Source organism: Chroicocephalus ridibundus, chromosome 24 (genome assembly GCF_963924245.1).
Source record: "Chroicocephalus ridibundus chromosome 24, bChrRid1.1, whole genome shotgun sequence".
Lineage (NCBI taxonomy): Eukaryota > Metazoa > Chordata > Aves > Charadriiformes > Laridae > Chroicocephalus > Chroicocephalus ridibundus.
Genome location: NC_086307.1, coordinates 2,672,382 through 2,694,747, shown reverse-complemented (window position 1 = coordinate 2,694,747; position 22,366 = coordinate 2,672,382). Strand labels below are relative to the sequence as shown.

Here is a 22,366-nt window from a genome sequence, read left to right as displayed (position 1 = left end):
GATTCCCCTTCTCAGCACCCACGCTGCCAGGCGATGGGTCCTGCATGCACGGCTTTGGCCAAGGGGCAGGATGAGACCCAACATGGCACCATCAAGCTGGATGGGTGGACATCCCCAAGGGAAGAGGGACCTGGCATCTGGGCAGACCTCTGACCCTCCTGCCTGCGTGGCTGATCCCTCCCAGCACTATGTTCCCAGCCCCGCCACGCTTGGGACCATCCATGGCCACCCCAAGGATGGCTGAAGACCTCTTTGCCCCAGCTGGATGGAGCCCCAGGCTCTGCCCCATGGCTTAGGGCTGTTGGACACTCCTAAGCACAGCCCCAGAGCCCACTTAGAGGACACACAGCCAAGATTTATGGATCCAACACGCCGAGGACAGCGTCACCCTGGCCAGCAGGCACCAAGCATCCTTCTCCACCCAAACCCACCTTTGAAGGCCCACGTTCAGCAGCTCCAGCGAGGCCCATCTGCGGAGGCCTCCACGTCTGGCGGGGCTGCGGCGCTCAAAGCCTTTGAAACGCCGCTTCCGTCCTCCCCACATCTTGAAAGCAGATTGCTAAAATGCAAAAAATCTGTTGTTTTTGTTAATGTTGCTTTGAATATCTGCAAGCGCTGCTCAGGCAGGAAGGTGGGATCAGGGCCACCGACGCGGGCAAACAACAGACCCTCTGGGAGGGTGCCGAGACCCTGATGGTAGGTCCCAGCAAGCTGTTGGAGACCCGCACCGGTGGCGTGACAGTGGGCTGCAGGTAGAGCCGTGCTTCGCAGCAGGCTGCTTCCAACACCAAAGGTCCTCTGCAAGCACCAACACACGTGCCAAATCCAGCAGATGCTGCCCGATCCCTGCAGACTTCCTCATGCAGCCAAGTGCGGGGTGATACGCGCGCTGCTGCTCCTCCAGCTGGGCGAAAACTGGGCAATTGCATGGAACATGTCCTGGTAAAGCCTGGTCTATCTGGAGAATGGGGCTGGGATCATCAAGGCTTTGGGGAGCCTGCAGGTAGAGAAGGGCTCTCAGGGCAAGATGATGGACTCCGGTCTGCCCTGGGGGGTGGCTCTGGCTCTTTAGAGCCACACGGAGCCTCTGCTGTCCCGGCGCCGGAGGGACGAACACATAATTTGGGCTGGGGTGCTGCCCTGCCTGGTTTAGAGCAGGGGCTGGAAACCTTCCCCCAGGGGAGGAGAAGGCTTTTCCCCTCCTGACCGAGGCAGTCAAGGGCTGCTCAACCCTTCTCTTGGGGGGTGTCTGGCTCCATCAAGCTGCAAAACCCATCCTGTAGCCCAGGGCGGGGGGAGGCTGTCACCTGGGGGACTCCGATTCCCAGCTGCACCCCAAGGAGAGAAGGGAGATCCCTCCCCTTCACACCTGCCGTCCTTTGGCCACCCCGAGAGGCAGCTTTGTGGCAGTGAAGCCACTGAGAGAGACAGTGGAAGTGGAGAGCCAGCGACGCACTGCAGGTAGAATCACAGAACGGTTTGGGTGGGAAGCGACCTTAAAGCTCACCCAGTGCCACCCCCTGCCCTGGGCAGGGACACCTCCCACCAGCCCAGGTTGCTCCAAGCCCCGGCCAACCTGGCCTTGAACCCCTCCAGGGATGGGGCAGCCACAGCTTCTCTGGGCAACCTGGGCCAGGGGCTCACCCCCCTCACAGCCAAGGATTTCTGCCTCAGATCTCACCGAAATCTCCCCTCTTCCAGTTTAAAACCGCTCCCCCTCGTCCTATCACCACATGCCCTTGTAGAAAGTCCCTCTCCAGCTTTCTCACAGATACTAGAGATACTGGAAAGCTGCTACAAGGTCTCCCCGAAGCCTTCTCTTCTCCGGGTACCTACATCCCTGAGCACCCCATGACGGGAGAGCCACCCAGAGGCACTGCGGGTCCATGCCGAGCTCCTCGGTGGCCTCCACGCAGTCCCCAGCCCAGGGGACACCCTGGAGGGTGGTGACACGGTGCCGGACCTGCTGCAGCTCCGAGCTCAGCCCCTGGACCAGCCGCAGGGGACGGGGCTGGTGGGAGGAATCCCCCTGGGAAGGGCTCACGCGGCGTCCCTGGGTGCGTGTGCCACACGCTGTCAGCCCTCGTCACCTCCCCGGCGATGCCAGAGACTCGGTGGCTCCTCAGCAGAACAAAACCAGCTGGGATTTCGGCATGAAGGAGCCGGGACGGGTGCCAGGAGCCACCTCCCGGTTGCAGGAGCATCTCCCGGAGCCGGCTGTGAGCCCCTGCAGAGGGAAGGGGAGCACCAAAGCAACCCGCGGTGGCCACTGGCCACAGCTCACCATTTGCCAGACCCTTCTGATGACCTGGGTCGGGGCACGGGCGTGAAACGGGGACTTCTGCAGAGCTCAGCCTGCAAGGAAACGGGGGCTCGCTGGGGACGGTGAGGTCGCTGCTGTGGGAGCTGGTGGCCCCCAAAGGGGTCCGGCCTTGTCCCCCCTCTGCAAAGCCCAGGAGACCCTCAGCCGGACACACGCCCCCGCGATGGGGGTGTCATGGGGATGAAGATCTTGCTCCTGGGGGGGGTTCCAGCTCCCCCCCAGCCATGGCCGGGCCGCTGCTGCCCTCCACCGGCCACTGCCCACCCTGCACCCATGGGTGCTCCCAGCCAGGCCGGGGGCTTCGCCCCATCGCCCGCATCCATCCCTCCCTCCCGTGCTGCCGCCACAACCTGCTGGCACCGGGGTGGGGGGACCCCTCCAGCCCCCTTCCCACCCCCGGAGGACAGTTCTCACCTCTCGCCCCAGAAGCCCCCAGGGAAGCCGTTCCGGGTCCCTTTGGAGATGGCATCCAGTCGCGCCGCTGAGGGTGCAGCTGAGCCCGGCAAACTCATTTCCTTGGTAATGGGAGCGGGAGGGCAGCTCCCCGCGCGGCACCGCCGGCTCCTGCGCCCAACCGCGGGCTGCGGAGCCTTGGACTCTTCCCTCCCGCAGGAAAAGCATCAAAGGGCAGACGCCGTCCCAGCGCTTCCCAGATTTATTCCAAATGTTCTGATTCCCGCGGCCTCCCACCAGCCGCTGGCCGGGCGACGGAAACCAGATGATGGGGAAGCAAGGTGCGGGGGCCTCAGCCCACCGCCCCAATCCTCGCTAACCCCGCGGACTGGGTGGGGGGCACGGGGTCCTGGTCCCCGCACCGGTGACAGGACTCATGTCACCAGGCAGGGGGAGAGCCGCCCCACGCCCGGCCTGTGGCGAGGTGCGGAGAGGGGGGTCCCCACCAGCGCCAGCCCAGCATGGGGACACGCAGCCACCCCCGGGCCAGGGGCTTGGTGGAAGAGCCGAGCAGCGCAGCCCACCAAACTCCAGCCAACCTTCCGCGCTGAATTTAAGACATCGGCTTGCATTTCCCCTCCCCGCCCAGGTTCCTAAAACCGCCCGCTCTTTCCCCAAATCGCCTTCTCTTTGCCCAAATCCTGGGAGGAAGAAGAGGCGCGGGACTCCCGTTTCCCCCTCGGCCGCGCAGGCGCCGGCTGAGCCTGCTCGGAGCTCGGTCACCAGCTCGGACCACGCAGGGGAGACAGGCAGCTTCCTGCAGACCACAGCGGGCGCCCCGGCAAGAGCCAATTCCTCATCCCCCCCGGCAATTTTCAGCCAGGTCCACCACCAGAAGCAGGAGCACAGGGGGGAGCTTCTGCGCACCCAGAGCTCGAGGGGATTTGGGAATCTCACCTCTCGGGTGCGGGGATTTACACCTCCCGCGTGAAGCCAGGGGAGGCTGCCCAGCCTTCGGGAGTGGGTGGCGACAGAGCTGGAGCTGCAGGATGGGTGTCTCCTCGCTGGAGATGCCTCCATGCAGGACAGATGTCTCCGTGCAGGACCTCCTCCCAGCCCACAGCTTCCCGGGACAAGGGCGGATTTCTCCACCGAGCGCCGTGCAGGAGACGTTCATGGTGCCACAGGAAGCCGGGCAGCATTTACTCGTGCTTGGAGATGGCAAGAACAAACGCATTGTTCCCACCGGTTTGAGCCTGGTGAGATACCACCAAAGCACCAACCCTGCCCCGTCCCTGACATCAAATCTGCTGCTTGGCAGAAGGAACAGGCCGTTCATCCCCTGCCCAGCCCAGGCACAAGCATCACCGGGACTTGTTTGCAGAGGAATCACAGACTGGTTTGGGTGGGAAGGGACCTTAAAGATCCCCCAGTGGCACCCCCTGCCCTGGGCAGGGACACCTCCCACCAGCCCAGGTTGCTCCAAGCCCCGGCCAACCTGGCCTTGAACCCCTCCAGGGATGGGGCAGCCACAGCTTCTCTGGGCAACCTGGGCCAGGGGCTCACCACCAGCAAAGAATTTCTTCCCGATATCTCACCTAAATCTCCCTCTTCCAGTGTAAAACCCTTCTCCCTCGTCCCATGGCTCCCCTCCCTGCTCCAGAGTCCCTCCCCAGCTTTCCTGGAGCCCCTTGAGGGACTGGAAGGGGCTGGAAGGTCTCCCCGGAGCCTTCTCTTCTCCAGGCTGAACCCCCCCAGCTCTCTCAGCCTGTCCCCACAGCAGAGGGGCTCCAGCCCTCCCAGCGTGTCTGCGGATGCCTCTGGACCCGACCCTACTCATCTCTCTGCCCACTCCTAGATGGGCACCGGGCTCTCACAGCACCCAATGCCCCCTGAAATCCCACAAAAAGAGTCTTCATAGGCCACAGCGTCCCTTTTCCTCCATCCTTTAGGAAACTGATGGCTTAATTCAAACTCCTCCGCATTCCGACGGAGGCAGCCTGGATGAAACGATCCACCTCCAAGATCAGATAAGCGAGTGCCGGCACTGCCTCTCTCAAGGCTGCAGAAAAGGCAAGAGAAATCAGAGGCCAACAGGGGAAAATAAAACAAAGAGCTGCCTCAGGCCGCTGGGATCCCCACCAGGATAATTAGCCCACGCTGACAGCAAGTAAAGGCCAAGCTGCTGAGAGGGTAAAGGGACTGTGAGAAGGCTAAAAGACACCGGGACTGTCTCGTTCCAATGGCAAAATTAAAATCTGCAAGTCCCAGAGAGGGAAAAAAAATTCAGCACCGTGTCCCCGGGCAGTCAGCAAATGGTTTGTTACAGGGAGATGAAATATTCCCTCCCCCTGGACTATTGCGAAGTTGCGGCCAGGTTTGCTGAGGAGGCAGCCGAGCTCGGGCTTCCGCCGGCAGCGGTGCCCTCCCGCCACAGCACATCATCCGGCGCCCATCAGCGCTGGGGATGCCCAGGGCTGGGAAACAGGGAGCGCTCCCGTCACAGCGTCACATCAGCAGCTCTTCCCCTCGCCCGGCCGCCGCGGGTGCACAGGCGCAAGGCGTAGCTCGAAGAGAAAAGGGCTGAAAACAACATCACTTGCTCAAAAATCCCTTTGTGCTGAAATCCCCAAACGCAAAAAGGGATTTTTTGGGGGGTGGGGGGGAGCCCACCTTAGGCATCGCTACCTGTGGGCCTAGGTGTGGAGAGCACTGATAAAGACGCACGGGAGAGAGCACCCCAGAGTTAAAAAAGGCTCCCCATCACCCCAAAAAAGCAAAATCTTTTGCGCAATTCATTCCCGTCCTTCCCCACAAAGAGGGATGCTCCTGCAAACTGTCGTCAAGGGAAGGCGAGAGAATTTAACAACTTGGGAGGGAAAAATCACGCCAGACACCAGTTTGGTGAGAAAGACGACTGTATTTCTGCTCTTACTGTGGTGTCACATACAAGTTATAGTGTAGTTTAGTAGAAGGAGACACTGGGATACACACAAATGAACCCCACTGTGAATTACATCATCCCACCGCAGGACCAAATCTTACACCAAGCGTGCAAACGAAGCATAAACAATGTAAAAATATATTATATATTTACATACACAATCTTTTAAAAAGCCGAGATGCCAAGTATAAATTCCAGAGCTAAAACATGTCAGGAAGAAAACGGGGGTGAGATTCAGTGAGCTGTTTCGTAGGCAAATTTTACAGTCACAAAAATAAACTTTAAAAATCTCCAGGGTAAGCTGGGAGGACTTTTGGACACAAGAAAGGAGCCCCTGATGTGCTGCTACGAGGTGCCAGTGGCGCGCAGACAGGAGGATGTGATTTAGGGACAGCCCGGGACGATGTTTTGCTGTAGGGCAGTGGCAGAGCTCCACCAGCCCCCCCAGGGCGGGGATTTCGGTGTCCCGAGCACACCCCAACCCGATTAACGGAGCTGGGGCTCGCGGCGGCACCGCAAACACGTGGGCAGCGTTGTGGTGGGGCAATGTAGGACGAGAGATGACTTACTGAAAGCACCGATGCTAAAACCACTTGCAAACACCCCACTGGGTGCCCCGGCTCCGGGCAGAGAAGCGAGATGAGCTACGCCGGCTCATCTGGCCTCAGCAGCGGGGGGGATTTTGCTATTTAAAAGCCTGAGTATTAATCTCGTAAGCACATTTCACACTGGCAGCCTTTGTCTGGGTTTAGGGACTCCAGCAGGTCCCCCGGCAAAAGCTGGCTACAACCTTGGTTTACAACCTGACCCAAAGATGTTCCTCGATCCACTGAAGTCACTCCAGGATCTTCCTACCCAAGAAACCCGGGAACGCATTCACCAGGCATTCTCAAACACTTCCAAAACCCCCTCAGGTGCTCAAATGAATCACCATGTGCTTCCCACTCATCTTCCCAAGTAAAACTCAGACCAGCCAAGGTGTGGATGGTGCCTTGGAGCGCGGAGAGGGACTCGGACACAGTGAGGTCAGAGCTCACCGCCCGGACAAGGTAACAGAAAGGACAGTCCCAGGTACGCCCCAGCAAACACCGTGCAAAACCAGACTGGGAGTTTGGTGTGGCGTGAGAGAAAAGTTGGGCTAACAACAGCACGCGGAGGACCTTCCCCTTGCACCTCACTTGGTCACAAACCCCTGAGCAGGTCCTGTCCCACAGATGGCCAAGACGACGCTTCAGGGAAGGCTCCCGCAGCACCTAGAGACGTGGCAGGAGAACGCTGTCTGGGGGACTCCGTCAAAACACCCGCCTCGTTCATCTTCCATCGGCCCGCAAGGGCAGGGGCCTTCTCCCGCCCCTCTTCTCGCCCACCTACAGAATCATTCATGGAAGTTGCCATTTCTAGTCCGTAGTAGCCAGCACCAGCTGCCCGACATGACAAAACACCAGCCTGGGTTCTGCCAGAGCGGCAGCCCAAAGCCTGCGCTGTGTCTGAAGCATGCACAGTTAACACGGGAAGATGGAAACGCTTGAACATTTCAAGCTTCTCAAGGCAGCCGCTGGCAGGGAGCAAAGCACGGGGACTAAAGAGGTCACTAAATCCACTCAGGTTTCAGGGTTGTCAGAGCAGTGCCAGGCGCAGATGAAGCACAGAGGGAAGGCTTCACTGTCACCAGGCAAAAGACGGTCACACCCAGCCGATTCCAGCACACCAGCCCGTGGGCACAGACCTGTCACCTCTTAACTGGCTGCACGAGAGCCCAGCCGCTTCCCCGTGGCTGCATTATCCCCGTGACGCTCGTTACTGAGGCTTGCTGGAAGCTGACTCTGGATCCCTTTCTTATTTTTGAGCAGCATGACTCTTTCCCTCTCTCATCCGGGGGGAGCTGAGCAAAGAAAAGGAAACAGCACTGCCTACCAAAAGATTATTTTTCTTTTTTTTTTTTTTTTTTTAAAGGAGAATCATATTCATGTTTCTCCAGAGGTTCAGGTAGGTAAGCCCTTGACCGGCACATCTTTCACCCAAACTACATGCTACAAATTGGGGCGTTAAATACGGTATTACGTTCCTTTTGCAAGTGATCCTGGGCGGCAGCCCGAATCAGCATTCTCCACCTCTGACAGAGCCTTGAGATGACGAGTGCTTCTCTGCTGCTGGCCGTCCCCTGGGGGCTCACCGGGGCCACAGGAGAGCGCTGACTTTGTGTCCAACGCGTACAGAGAAAACACTGGAAGATGCGGGGCACTGGCTGGAAGGTACGGAGGGACTTCTGCCGCAAAGAAAGGCTCATCACTCCCTTTGTCTGAGGAGCTGAGCAATACAAAAGGAGCTGACTCTCACAGCAGCGTTCTTTCCCACACACATCTGGGACACCCACCTGAAGCTGGTGATGTACTCACAAGGAAAAGACTCGGGGTGCTGCATCCATGAGGTACAAACCCACGGCTCCTGGAAGGCCCAGGACTTCTCCCTCCCCACCTGAAAGCTCCCCTGGACCTCGGGGCGACACAAAGAGCGGATCTAGGCCTGCCGTGTGTAAGCACATGGAGTCTCTCACCTCACTACCAGACACAGGGACCCCCAGGGACGTTACAGAAAGACTAGATCGACATCATTAGCCAAACTTTAAATGGTTGAGTAAAAGCAATTAGGAAAAACCCCTACTGCAGACAGACAAACCAAGCAGCACTGGGTGGGTTCCTTCTCCGCCTCTCGTACATCTCTTGCATGTACCATGCCTTTGGGGGGCAATTCAAACATCCAGCACCTTCAGCCAGGAGTGAAGTCCAAGCGTTAGAAGTCACTGAGGATACTGATGTCTGCAAACTCATTCCTGTACCGGTAGGCGTACAAACTGAGCAGGAAGGCCCATTTCAAGGAAATGAAACTCCAGACAGACGACAGGTAGTAGCTTCTGGGATCAGTCAGAGCTAGGAGAGAAAAAGACAGAGATACAGTTAAAAATCCCATTTCTCTCTCTTGCAGTCCAGCCGGGAGAACCCACCTCAGCCCGCCAGCCCCTGGGAACTTTTCAGCCTGCATCTAAAGATCTTGTTCTGCGAGCAAGGCTTACTCAGTGCCTTATTCCCAGCTCTCTTCACTTGGAGTGTAAGATTTCCTCATCTCCACCACAAAACAGTATTCTGGTCACAGTCTGAAGAAGGTCGTTATTACCTCTGGAGAGGCAGATCCTAAGAGCTGGAGGGTCACCCTCTCCGCCACCCCAAACTCTCCTCGCCTTTGGGCCCAAAGGATGGAGTTTGTATGAATCCCCGGACGGCAGAAACACAGGGCTCGAGAAAGCAACCTCAAGCTGCAGTTCTAATTTCTCTCACCCTGCTTTACGGATTTAGAGAATCTTTGCAAATAAACACATTTCTTCTTTATCTATTATGAAACCGCCTCTACTGAGGGATTGCTTTGAAGTCAAGCGGGCACGGTTCTGCTTTTTGAGTGCACGTCAGCAGTCTGCATATCTATTTTCAACATTTAGGGGTTTTTAGTTCTAGAGATGTCAACAATTTTGAAATACACTTATTCAACCTAATGCATAAACCGATCCCACCTCTGAGTACAAGCTGCTTGGTCATTAGCAAAAAATAAAGATAGATAATTTTTTTTGAAGAATACACAAAAGGATACTTACTCAGTAAATCCCACACATTGGGCGTACCAGTCCTAAACTTTCCATACATAAATAACCTATGTTCTGCTCTACTGTCTACTTTCCCCCAAATTAGGGCTTTCCCTAAAACACCTCCATTTCCCTAAAAAAAAACCCCAATTTTTGCCCAAAACAGTTTTTCCTCAGGTCTCCAAGAAAGGAGGTGATGACAAATATTTGCTTTTCTTTTTACATTTGTATTTCTAACGATCGCGTATGAGTATTTTCATACCCTTCCACTAGGCTGAAGCACTCAAATCTCCGCGGGGAGCGTGCTTAGGCTGAGCCAAGGCCTTCTGGGGGGGGTTACGACCCCAACACAGCTTGCCTACCATCACAAGTACAACAACAACAACAACAGAACTCTTCATGGCTCTCAGCCCAAATGCAGCAAGCAACAAATACAGGCAACTTCTAAAAAAAAAACAAACAAAAAAAAACAAACCCCAAACTTTCTCTCTTTGGTCTGTTGCCAAGCAAATACTGGGAGTAATTACGCGAACCCTCCTTAGACAATGTTAAATATTTTATAGCAACACCGCTTTATATGCTGACTAAGTGTAGAAGGCATTTTCACCCTGCTGACTTGTGTTTGGATTTCAATATCCTCACCCACCTGCTTTATGAGTGCTGAGGAGACAACGTTTAAGAGCGCTCCCTTTATTTGTCATAGAAATAAGTAAATTCCAGTTCCTGTAGGAAATAACGCTGGAAACCGTGGACTGCCTGCCAGCAGTTCTATAGACCAGGCCTATCAAGGCAGCTATCAAATATTAGAATGATGTTAGAAGATGCCCTCGGGGAGCGTCACTCATCGGGCAGCAGAATCATTCGTGTCATCAAGCTATCACAGCTGAAAAATGAAATACAATGGCATTCTTGCAAACACCCCCCCCCCCCAAAAGTCTCTCAACACCTCTCAGAAATATTAGCAGAAGCACCCTCAGATCCAAACCCCAGCTCTGCTTCGCAGGCTCTTTTGTTCCTTCAAACCCAATCCCAGTAATCCCAGCATCGCTAGTTGTTCCTCCCTGCTGCAAAGTACTTACACTGGTGCTTGGTGATGGCCAGGACAAGGAATGTGCAGAATCCCACCACGGAGAGAGCTGAGAAGAGGATCCCGATGAAGAGGAAGAACCTCAGCCCTTTTAACCAGGTCCTCCAGTAATCCTGCACATACATCACATGCGTGATTAGGGCCCAGAGCGCCAGAACACCTGCTCAATTAGACAGCAAGGGCAATCAGTACCACGCAGCACACTGCAACACAGAAAGGCGTCTAATACATATACATCTCATTAAACCCCAGACAAAACGCAAGGAACTCTGATGATTCATGGCCGCGTCCCCCCCAAAGAGGGGGAAATACCAGAATAAACGGCTGCCTGTGCCAGCATCGCTCCCCACGACCACCCCACGCCCCCTGCTCTTGCCCAGGCTTTGACATACAGACCTTGATTACAGGCTGGCACAGGAAGGAGTCATCCATTGAATGGATTCCCCCAAATAACTTATTCATTTTCCTGTTTGTGATAAACCCACTGAATTCATACTCGGTGCAGTTTTATTTAATTCTCCATACAGCTTTCCTGACATTACACGTAAGGAGCCAAGCACTCGGCAAGAATTAATGCACCTTTTCAGAGGCCAGGCAGCCCCTTTTACACACGGAGACGATGATGAAGAGCACCACTACGTAACCACTGATTTCAGACACCTAAATCAAGATATACAGGACTTGTTCAGTACTCAGCGTTTCGCTCTCTTAGCTCCGATGCATCTCCAGTTAACTTCATAAAGACTGCATTTATCTAAACCCCCTCTAAACGGTTCAACTAAAGGGGTGTAGAAGTTCAGCTCCCAGCTGGTTCGTACACACAATTCCCACTTACGGCAAAGCACGCTCACTAAGTGTTTAAGGCGGCTGATATCTAACTCTGTACTTTTGGGTCTGGCCCAAAACGTCTGGATTACATAACCAGACAAATATCTGAGCACGTACAGTGTATATATATATATTTTACTTTTTTTTTTTTTTTAAGAACAGCCAAATTCACTATGGCTTTAATAGGAACAGCAAAAGGCATTTCCCTAAGCTTAGGTGACTAGTCCATAACCAACCCATCAAGAGGGAGGAAACAGGAGGAAAAAAAAAAAAAAGGGACGAAAGCATCCAAATAACAGCCATAAACAGTTTCTGATATAGGGAAAAACGACGCATCCTTCCCTAACCTTGTTCTAAAAGCTGCTACCTTTTCACCACACGTGGGAAAGAAATTAGAAGAGTTGCTCAATATAAGAACTGCCTGTTCCCATGGAAGTTTTTATAACCCGCCAGAACAAGGCGGCCTGGCGTTCCCCATTATACAACCCCAACTACAGGCAACATCACCGACTCCAATTACAGCAAGCTGCTCCTCCAGTTAAGTCGTGGCGCTGAGGAATATGACTAAACCCCCGTAAGCCGCTAACTCAACCTATAGTTAGAGCCACTTTACAGATTTAAAACATTTGACTCATTCCGGCGAAGCCCTCGGCGGCACTTCTGAAATTCAAACCTCCGGTGGTGCAACTAACTGGCTTGTATTTCTCCGTCGCTGCTACCTCCTTTCCAGATTTTATTTTAAGGCCAGCAGGGGGAAAAAAAAAATAAAATAAAAAAAAAAAATGACACCACTGCTAAAACACCAGGCTGCTTTATACGGTATTCTGCAATAACACAGACCTCCCTCTGCGGCTACTTCTCAACATCAAAGGAAGCAAAAACCAGCCTTGCCCACTACAAGATAAACATTTTAATACTCAGTACAGCCACAGGTTTTGCCAGAGCTCATTTGTTACTGGATACGGTCATTATACAGAAAGCTTCCCAAGGCTTAAAAAACTTCTTATAGCACAGAGGAAAATAACTGCGTCGAAATCGACAGACGAGCATAACCGAGAGTCGCCCCACAAACCCGGACTTGCTTTTCAGCTCGTTCCTAGCAGGTTTTCGGACCTCACTGGCCACACGGACAACGGACACCCTGCAGGTGCACGGCAAATGAAGCTGAATATAGAGAAAGTCAGTTCCAGGCCAGACAGGAGAACCCTGGCAATGGTTTTTGCCTCTTCAGGTATCCCAAGATGGGGCAAAAGTTAATATACCCCCCACAGCAGCCCACGAAAGAGGTAAGGGGACAACCTTCAATAAAAGCCAACCGAAAAACCCATAAAAGTGAAAGGGAAAGCACTCATCACTAAAAACCCAAGGGTAAAGCACCAATATCCAGGAGCTCACAGACTTTTTATCACAATGAACAGGAAAGGCAGAATCAGTCCATTACTTCACCTGGTTGGACCTGCCACAGCTACGCATTATCTAAGCATGTTTTCTGGCTCCAGGCAGCCAGGATTTTAATTCCGAGACTCTTGTCAAGTCAGCTACAGATATTGCTTTTCCATGACCCATTGTACACAGGCTACCACTATGCACGTGTGCTAGAGATCACAAAGATATTCCGGAGCTTTGCAAACGCAGAAGACCGTAATTGCGTTGGCAATGCTTTTCAAACAGCCTGCCACGGGATTTGGTGGAAAAACCTATCACTCAGCTCGCTAAAAAACCACTTCCTCCACTTCGTGTTACCTTTAAGCTCGTACTCTAGCAAGTTCAACCCACATTTAAAAATAAATAAATAAATAAATAAAAATGGGGAACTTGGGTTTTTCAGTCAGCAAAACAAACTGCTTACTCCCTCCCAGGCGCTTTCAGATGACTTAGCACAATTTATTTGAAACGCTGAGTCAAGCTGTTGGTGTTTCCACGCCAAAACTGCTGCTGCTGGTCCGAACGGTCTCTGTGGGGACAGGAGAGGCAGCGCGTGAGCTGTCACTTGATCTTCCCCCCACCGCCAGACCTGACCCTGCACCTCCCCTGACCCTAAAGCCTGACCCAGCACTCGAAAGGAAGCTATTTGGCAAACTGCTGGGTTTGGTTAATTCTTAACATCTAGAGAAACTGCCTCACACATGACTAAGCAAAAAAAGCCTCATGACAACTTCGCCCTGCACTGAAGGACGGGGTTTGGTCACAGGGTCATTGAAGATGGGGTATCCTTTTACAGGCAGCTCAGCCAACATCATGTTCGTTACCACGTGGAATAGAGGGGACAGGAGTCTCCTCCAGCTCCAGTCGCATGCTTGCCTCCTTCCCCTTACACCCCTGCGACACTCCAATCCTTTGGTGAGGCTATCCAGCTTGCAGAGCAGTTGATTTTTCTTCTTTTTTTTTTTGCCCCCCCCTCCTAAAATGGCAAAAAAGCATTCCAACAAGTTAAATCAGCTCACAGCACTGTCTGAAAACCACTAACACAGGCATAAAAAACATTGGCAGCACGCATTGAGGGACAGGTAGGAGCCATGAGAGCAGGACTTGCTTTTTTTAACTGCTTAATTTGCTCATCCCGAGCCTGCGGGATCATACTCAGGCGGGCACCCGAACCCCACCAGTGCTGCTCCGAACTGGGGAATGGCCACAAAAGGAAGCAAAGCCGCCCACCGCGACGTCGACAAACGCTTGTGAATGGAAGGGGCATCCCAAGTGGGATGAAGCTACGTAATATCAGTGCACAGCAAACCAAAGTAGAGTCTGAATACACCGGGAAAACAAACAATTATTGCAGGGGACCTAATTTAAGCAGAGTATGTTGCTAAATACAGTTATCACGAACGAAACTCTTACACCCATGAAAACACGTACCTTTGTTTAAAAGCACTCTGTAAGCTAACTGCTTATCTACATACCGCATTCAGCAGGAAAAAAAACCAACCACTATTTCTAACTAATTCCAGAGGAAAAGCGTCCATGAATGCCGGAGTGGAGCCTTTGACTCATGTTTAATTCAACTGAAATTGGGTTCAGGAAAAGAAAAATCACCTCCTAGTCACCAATATCCATAAGCTAAGTGGCGAGAAGAACAAATGAGTTGCATTGATTTACAGAAGAGACGTTCATTATCACACCGGGAAACTAAAACCATACTAGTATTCTTAATTAATGTGAAATCTCTCACTTTATAGACCTCGAGAGCAAAAGGTTTGAACACAAACCCATTAGCTCTGCGTAGGTAAGAGCAGAACAGCTCACTCATTCAGCTGTACAACTCCAACAGGTTTTACTGGAATAGGAAATAAAAGTTGCATCTCATTTAAAGTTGGAATGATTAACTGCAGGACCTCCGGTTTTTCTTTTCCACCTGAAGCAATACCCCCAGGTCCCCTCCTCCTCCACAACCGTATTCTCCAGTGGAATCACACTTTGCACAGGAGCTAAACCTGGACCTGATGCCGTAGCCCTGGAGTGGCAACGGTGGTTGTCGGCTCCAGTTACATCGCCCGCTTAAAATAACATCAAAAAACCCTTGCACTCGTTTCAGAGAAACATTTGTCTTGGTGGATTTATCCAACACACCATGGCTGGAACGACCCTAAAATAAGAGCCGCTCAATAAGACACAATCAAAGGATTTCCGACATAAAGCAACGGGAAAGTTACCCCTAAATCAAACCCTAATTATCCCCAAGTACACAAAGCTCCAGGAAAAGGAAACTGGCCCATCAAACAACCGCGAGTGCATCTGAAACAACAGCGAGAGGGGCAGGGTTTTTTAAACAGAAGTTAACGGGCATTTTGACAAGATTAATTCATATTTAAAATACAAAAACTTACAACATACTTGGAACAAGTTTAAATAAATTCTAAGAGGCAAGTTCAAAAGCAGGCTCGCCCTCAGTCTGTAACCTGGTACAGAAAAACACTTAATATCTAAATATTTTGATAAGCCCTTTTGAAAGTTTAGCATACTTGAGCTCAAGTGAAACAAAACCTTCCCTTTCTCCAAACACAAAAACTGCGACAAACAAAAGGTTTTCTCAGACCCCTGCTCATCACTGCCTGATTCTTCGGCCCCAGCAAAACAAGTTGCTTTGTTGACGGGGAGCGAGAGCCCAGCTGCCTTCCCTGGGGTCAGAGCAGCCAGAGGCCGAACGTGTCCGGCCACGTTTGCACCCGGGGTAGGACACTGTGTACGACACCACTGGGCGTTACAGATTCTAGGAAAAAACAACAAATGTGCAACGGAGGCCAACAAAAAAAAATAAATAAATCAAGCAAAACACAGAGACACAGAAGCTATTCTGCAACGAGCGTTCTTATTGCAGCCTCCCGAAGCTCCAAATGCATGTTGATGATGGCAAAGATGATGGCAAACAAAAAGACAATAAGAATGAAAAACAATATTAAAAACTACTTGCACAGGTCTGGAAAACATGAAGTCTACGGCAAGCAATTAGAAGACCTTTTTTTGTTCAGAGTGCTCAACAAAGCCTTCGGTCATTTTCCATCTACACAATCTTCTTTTATACGCTCTATTACTCGAGCTGGAGCACTAGAAATACCTACTCTAAAAGCAGCCTGAGCTTTGCCAACCTAAGTCCGTTTTGCCATCTCTAAGTTTTGAAAATTTTGCCTTGTCTGGTTGATTCCCTGCAAGGGTAAAACGTTTTCTTCCGGGAGCTAAAGCCAAGCCAGCTCAGCCTCAGCTGTTTTTGGAAGAGGTTAAAAATGGGTTTTCTTGAACAGCTCTTCTGCCAAAATAGCTGGGGATCAACACTGAAATATTTTAGGAAAACAGCTCTGGAAGGAGAGGAGTCTTTGGAGTATTCTAGTGAAAACTGGTTTTCGCTTGGCCAAATTTCCCTCTGGACACGTGCGAGCGAGTGCTTTACTATTCCAGGGCGTTTCGGTTCGGAGGAAAGAAGAAAAACCTGACGTTTCAGCTTGTTGTTGAGCACCGCGTTGCTCTGCTCGGCCTGTTTCAGAAGCAGGAAACAAGATGGAGAGATTTCAGCTGCTCTGGGCCTCTACCAGTCGCAGTTAAGATGAAACCAACATCACATTTTCCAGCACATCAGCAGCACTTCCGAGGGACTCATTCTCTCCTCACAACTTCATTTAATTATGATTAAGCATAAGCCACGTGCAGTCTTTTCTGCGTTTTCTTTACGTGTGTTTCTCCTCCCTCTTCTCCATTTCTTAAGAGTCACGAGCCAAACCTTCATCGAACAATACGTAGTATTTTATATGCAAATGCAAACACTTACGAATGCTTTACTCTGTAATTGCAACGCTTTTTGGCCATACTATCCCAGCCCTGGATAGGGAACAAGCTGATTTGCATAAATTTAGTATATAGGAAGTTAGATTAGTTATCAGAGTCTTCAGAGAATCACTACTTTTGCCCGCAGTACATACTGTGTTCAGCATAAACTAGCTTCTACTTTCACTCATCAGATATTTTTCAAGTTTCAAGTGTCTGAAAAGTACATTTCGTGTTTCATCTTCTTTGCAGCTGCTTTAATATCTGGTCCACATTATATTTGCAAAGCACAAGCTCTATATTTTGCCAGAAATATCCGAGCAGCTTGGAAACAGCCAATAAAGTCTCTTTGGAGCGGGGAAAAAAATCCCCTCTCTTACTATTAAATTTAAAAAGAGAAGATACATACACGAGAACATTAAAAGCCACTCAGGAAAGGGCTGGATACATCCTGAAAACATTTAATTGCTTTCTTCTCCTTTAAACTGCCTCTGGCAGAATGAAAACATCACAGTGGCTTAGAGATTCATGGCCTACTTAAAAAAAAAAAATATTAATTTAAGGCAGCGAGGGGAGAAGGTCAAACACACAAACAAGCAGTAAATTATAAAAGCCACTGTGACTAGCTCAAAATGAAACGGCAAACCACCGAGACAGCCGGTATTAACTCAGGAATGACTTTCTGGGTCCTGTGATTAGTCGATTAAGTTGCTGTCCCTCGGGTTATCACAAGCACTCGATGGGGTGTTTCTGCTTAAAACAAGGATGTGATACACAAGGTCTGTATCTGATTTAAGATGATCCCCGAATTCCCAAGTATGCATGCCCAGAGGCGTATGTAAGATGCTGAGGATTAGTGAGTTGATTTTACTAGACGTGGTGTGTAGCGTTTATTATTACGAAAGCCAACCGGAAAGACTGGAAAGGTATTTTGCTCAGCACCTTAAATTACACGCTTCTGGTTTCATAACGACAGGTAACCGAGGGCTCTAGTTACAGACTCATCAGTATGTGGCAATCTTCCCTCCGCAGAACTTTAATACTAGAACTTGGAGCAAATAAATATCTAAGTTTTTCCTTTAAATTATAGGAAATGTATCAGAGCAAATAGTACAAGCGGCAGCAGAGGGCAGATTTCAATGCAAAATGTAGCAGGAAAGGTTCTCTAGAAGATACACAAAAGATAAATAAACTGATTAAAAAGAGAAAGATACAGATTCCAAATAAGACAGGAATCAGCAGAATTATCTTAGAGAGAGGAAGTCTATGGATAAACACCCTAACCCAAACGTCCCTGACAAACCAAAGGCGCATCAAGAAAAGCTGCAGCAGGCTGCAATCCATCTCACCAATGCAGGCAGCAGAAAAGCAGCGATAAACACACAGGAGGCGACGGGAAAACCAGAAAGACAGTTAAAACGAGATAAACATGTACAAACAAACACTCGCAGAGAAGGCTGGCAGGCAAAGCCTCGGCTTAATCAGAGGCATATTAACGAGGAACTGCTGCAAAGCTGCCAAATACACCAGCCCAAACAATTTTCTGCCCCTCACATGCGGCGTCAGAGCTCCCAGCCACAACAGCCCAATCGGCAACTTGCTCTCAGGTGCTCAGATCGCTTTTTGAAGCTTCCAAAAAAAGCACATGTGGTCCAAAAAAAAAAAAAAAAAAAAAACCACCCAAAAAACCAACCCTTATTTGTGCTAGACTTTGAACCCACCCAGCACAGCAAGCACAGGGTTTTGATTTCACAACGACAGGAGCTGCAGCGGCAAACAACGCTGCGCCCCAGCACTTGAGCCGCGTCACGCGTTTTGGGGGAGAAGCCGTCATTCTGCACTATGTTATCCCGGGCAACAGGCAGAAAGTTGCCACAGGTTTATCAGTAGACTAAAGGGCAGAAAACAATGCCTGACAATTAACTTTGCCATGTCTACACAGCGGAAAATTTCAGAAGCTCGCCCACTTCCTTTCCTGCCGTTCTCTGCCAGCAGAAGTAAGTACTAGTTAGCACGTTACAATAAAAAACAGGTGATTTAGTGAAGTATGCCAGAAACAAACCAAGTGAACGCCCTGCTTACCTGAAACTGAATTATCCACAGTGTCTACGCATAACGCAAACCTCCTACACACCGTGATTTTTTCTTAGAACAAACTTAATTCAGCGAGTAGCCTTAGCTTCAATGCACGGAAAAAAGCATGGCTTGCTTTTTTTTTTTTGGCTAATCCTCCACGATTAAACACGCACCCGTTTAGCCCTACCCACACAGGCTCCCCTGTGCGGGACGTGAGATGTCTGTAAAGGCCAGCAACGAACTGAGGGCACACCTTGACTTTTAACATTTGTCTGGCAGCAGAATGAATTTCAAAGGTCCTCTCCATACACGAGCATTCATATTCCCCCTCCTTCCTGGCCCCTCCGTCCTGGGGATAACAACATTTGTGAGACAGCACCCTACATATCCTCACTTCAGGGCAGGGAGCCTAAAATAAAAGTCTCATCTCAAATGCCTGGAGAGTATTTCACCTGTTGAGACATCAATGGGGTAGAAATGTGAAGCAGAAGGACAGGAAAAAGCAGCCATGGGTTTAAAATAACAGGAACCCCTTAAATCAGCTTTGTCTAACACCAAAACACACATTTCTTAACCTCTTTCTCAGGCTTTTTGATCCTTCTGTGACTCTACCTATAGGCTTTTCACTGATGTTTGAGAGCAAATTCACATAAATTCATAGAGTCTAACCTAAGAATCGACCATTTTTTTTTTTGTTGTTTCTTGCTTACCTTGCTCCTTGTTATCTTAACTAGCTTGCATTACCTTTTAATTAACCAGCACACAAACCTCGTCCCAGCAGACAAGAATCTAAATAACCTCAGCACGGAAAGTACAGGACGGTTCCTCCCTCTGCTTTCTCACCAACCTCCTTCTAGAATGTGGACTTCCGAAACTCCTCTGTGAACACAAAGACGGCATGTGCATGAGGCATAAAATATTACTCGTTATTTTCTTGTGCATTTCCAGAGTGCAACACTCCAACTTCCCTCGTGCCACCTAGTAAAGCGAGACAGACACGTTGGAATTGCTTAATTCCAGCTGGAATGAAAGCTTTTTGAAGGGAGAGGAAGCAGAAAGGCAACCACAACCCTGTACCTCCCAGCTGCTCTGACAGCGCAACAGATACCGAGAGGTACAGGGGAGCGTCGGCGTCGCTCACACACCAGGAACAAGCTAGATTCTTTACAAAGTTTAACTTCACTTTCTACTTTTCCTCCTGGTATTTAGCCAGAGAAACCCTTACGTTGACAAACCAAGAGAGGACAATGTTCTGCTCCAACCCAATCATTAACTAAGATCCACGACCGACGCAGGCATCTGAAGCTCCCCTGATTTCAGGGGGTGTTAAGACGCAGTTTACAGCTCCTGGCCCTACAACAAGTAGCCCAATCACCCATTTCCGAGCATCAGGCACAGACGCTTTCACCGGGTGTAAACGTCATAGGAGGCCGGCACTTTTCTTTCCTAAAAATACAGAGCACATGTAAATATAGATTGCCAGACCAAAACTTTTACCATGAAAGTCAGCAAAGCTTTCAGCTGCAAGTTTAAAATAAAATCCTTTTCAGTAACAACGTTGGCTGCTGTACGGGGCTTACTCTGACAGCCACACACAATTTAAACCTCAAACTTTTAGAGGTTTTTTCCCCTCCATAACATTTGAGTTATACACCATCATTAACTAAAGCTGTTCCACCACAAACAGCAAGTTAGCGAGATGTTTTTGCAAAAGCCTTCTTGGTACCAAGTAGAAGACTTGAACAGTTCCGCCTTTACTAGCAGCGAGGTTATAAAATACACAAATTAATTTCCTTCTTTCCTAAGGGATGAGCATCAACAGATGTAGTTAACGTGTCCCACAAACCACGGTTTTACATTTCAAGTTGCAAATACAGCCAGACACTGTGAGCTAAAGCTTCCCAAAGAGCTTTTAATAAAGTCAGCCTTTTTGGAGTGGAACAAGTGCTTCCAGGAGGTCGGGAGTTCCTGGGCAGATCACAAAAGCAGCACCTGGAGACTTCCCAAAATGAAGCGTAGCCCACCCAAGTCCCAAAATCACATACTGCTGTCATCTACGCCAGCCGCCACACAGAGCTTTCCCCCCCGCCATGCCACGAGCCAAGCCCAGTGTCGCCAGCTTTGCCACCAACATTCAAAGAAACCCACTGCACTCAGCGCGGAGGAAAGGGCCCTGCCACATGCCAGCACCAATGCTGTCCCCAGACACTCCCTGCCCAGGCACAAATCAGTGCTTCACTCCATTTTCATAGACTCATAGAACAGTTTGGGTGGGAAGGGACCTTAAAGCCCACCCAGTGTCGCCCCCTGCCCTGGGCAGGGACACCCCCCACCAGCCCAGGTTGCTCCAAGCCCCGTCCAACCTGGCCTTGAACCCCTCCAGGGATAGGGCAGCCACAGCTTCTCTGGGCAACCTGGGCCAGGGGCTCACCCCCCTCACAGCCAAGAATTTCTTCCCCAGATCTCACCTAAATCTCCCCTCTTGCAGTGTAAAACCCTTCCCCCTCGTCCCATGGCTCCCCTCCCTGCTCCAGAGTCCCTCCCCAGCTTTCCTGGAGCCCCTTGAGGGACTGGAAGGGGCTGGAAGGTCTCCCCGGAGCCTTCTCTTCTCCAGGCTGAACCCCCCCAGCTCTCTCAGCCTGTCCCCACAGCAGAGGGGCTCCAGCCCTCCCAGCATCTCCGGGGCCTCCTCCGGTCCCGCTCCAACAGCTCCGTGGCCTTCTGCTGTTGGTGCCCCAGCGCTGGAGGCAGCACTGGGGGGTCTCACAGAGCTGAGCAGAATCCCGCCCCCTCACCCTGCTGCCCACGCTGCTGGGGATGCAGCCCAGGAATGCAGGTGGCTTATCACGAGTTAAACCTTCGAAACCTTCTCGGGCCGTTTGGTGATTCTTTAGCCAGGTGGGAGCAGGGCCCCGGTTGTGGGGGTGGTGATGGCGGGTCTCCCACCCTCACTCCGGGCCCTGCACTCCCGGGGCAGCGCTGCTCCCCCCGCCCGGCCCCCCTCACCCCGGTAACCACCGCTGAGGCGAAGCCGCCCCTTCCCCAGCCCGTCTCCCCCTGGGGAAGGCGCTCCCCGCCCTCACCCCCCGCCGCCATCACCCTCCCTCAGCACCCACCGGCGGGAGCTACCTCAGGCGGCGGCGCCCCGGCCCACCCCCCCCACTCCCGCAGCCCTCCCGCCGCCACCTCGTACCCGAGAGCCCCCCCGCCGCCGCTGTGGCGGGCTGCCGGAAAGCCGGCGCCAGGCTCCAGGTGAAGAAGGCGGAGAAGCCCATGAGGGCGCCGGCCGCCGCGTAGGCCAAGCGGAGGGCGAGCGCCCGGCTCACCGCCATCGGAGCGCTGCTGCGCCACCGCCCCGCCCGCCGCCGGCCCGGCCCGCCCCGGCCCCGCCCCGCCACAGCGCGCCCCCTGCCGGCCGGGGGGACCGAGGGGAGGCCGGCGGCGGGGCCGGGGCCGGGGCCGGGGCGTGGGGACGCGGGGGTGGGGGGTGCGGGAGCGCATGGGGGGCGTGGGGACACAGGTGGTGTGGGGGACACGGGTGGACATAGGGGAGTGGGGACACGGGGAGGGGGGGCGCGGGGACACGGAGGGGGGGACACGGGAGGGCGTGGGGGGCGTGAGGACACGGGGGGGGGACACGGGAGGGCGTGGGGGGCTTGGGGACACAGGTGGTGTGGGGGACACGGGTGGACATAGGGGAGTGGGGACACGGGGAGGGGGGTCGCGGGGACACGGAGGGGGGGACACGGGAGGGCGTGGGGGGCGTGAGGACACGGGGGGGGACACGGGAGGACGTGGGGGGCGTGAGGACACGGGGAGGGGACACGGGAG

General features: G+C 52.0%; 1 protein-coding gene across 1 annotated transcript; it reads right to left on the bottom strand.

The window, feature by feature from the left end:
- Positions 1-5,801: 5,801 nt before the first annotated feature.
- On the bottom strand, positions 5,802-21,918 carry SLC48A1 (solute carrier family 48 member 1). The gene is made up of 3 exons (XM_063359021.1): positions 21,729-21,918; positions 10,371-10,538; positions 5,802-8,587 (listed from the first exon to the last, which is right to left on the bottom strand). The coding sequence occupies exons 1-3, from the start codon at positions 21,865-21,867 to the stop codon at positions 8,451-8,453; spliced, it is 444 nt and encodes a 147-aa protein (XP_063215091.1). The 5' UTR covers positions 21,868-21,918; the 3' UTR covers positions 5,802-8,450.
- Between the last annotated feature and the right edge of the window lie 448 nt (positions 21,919-22,366).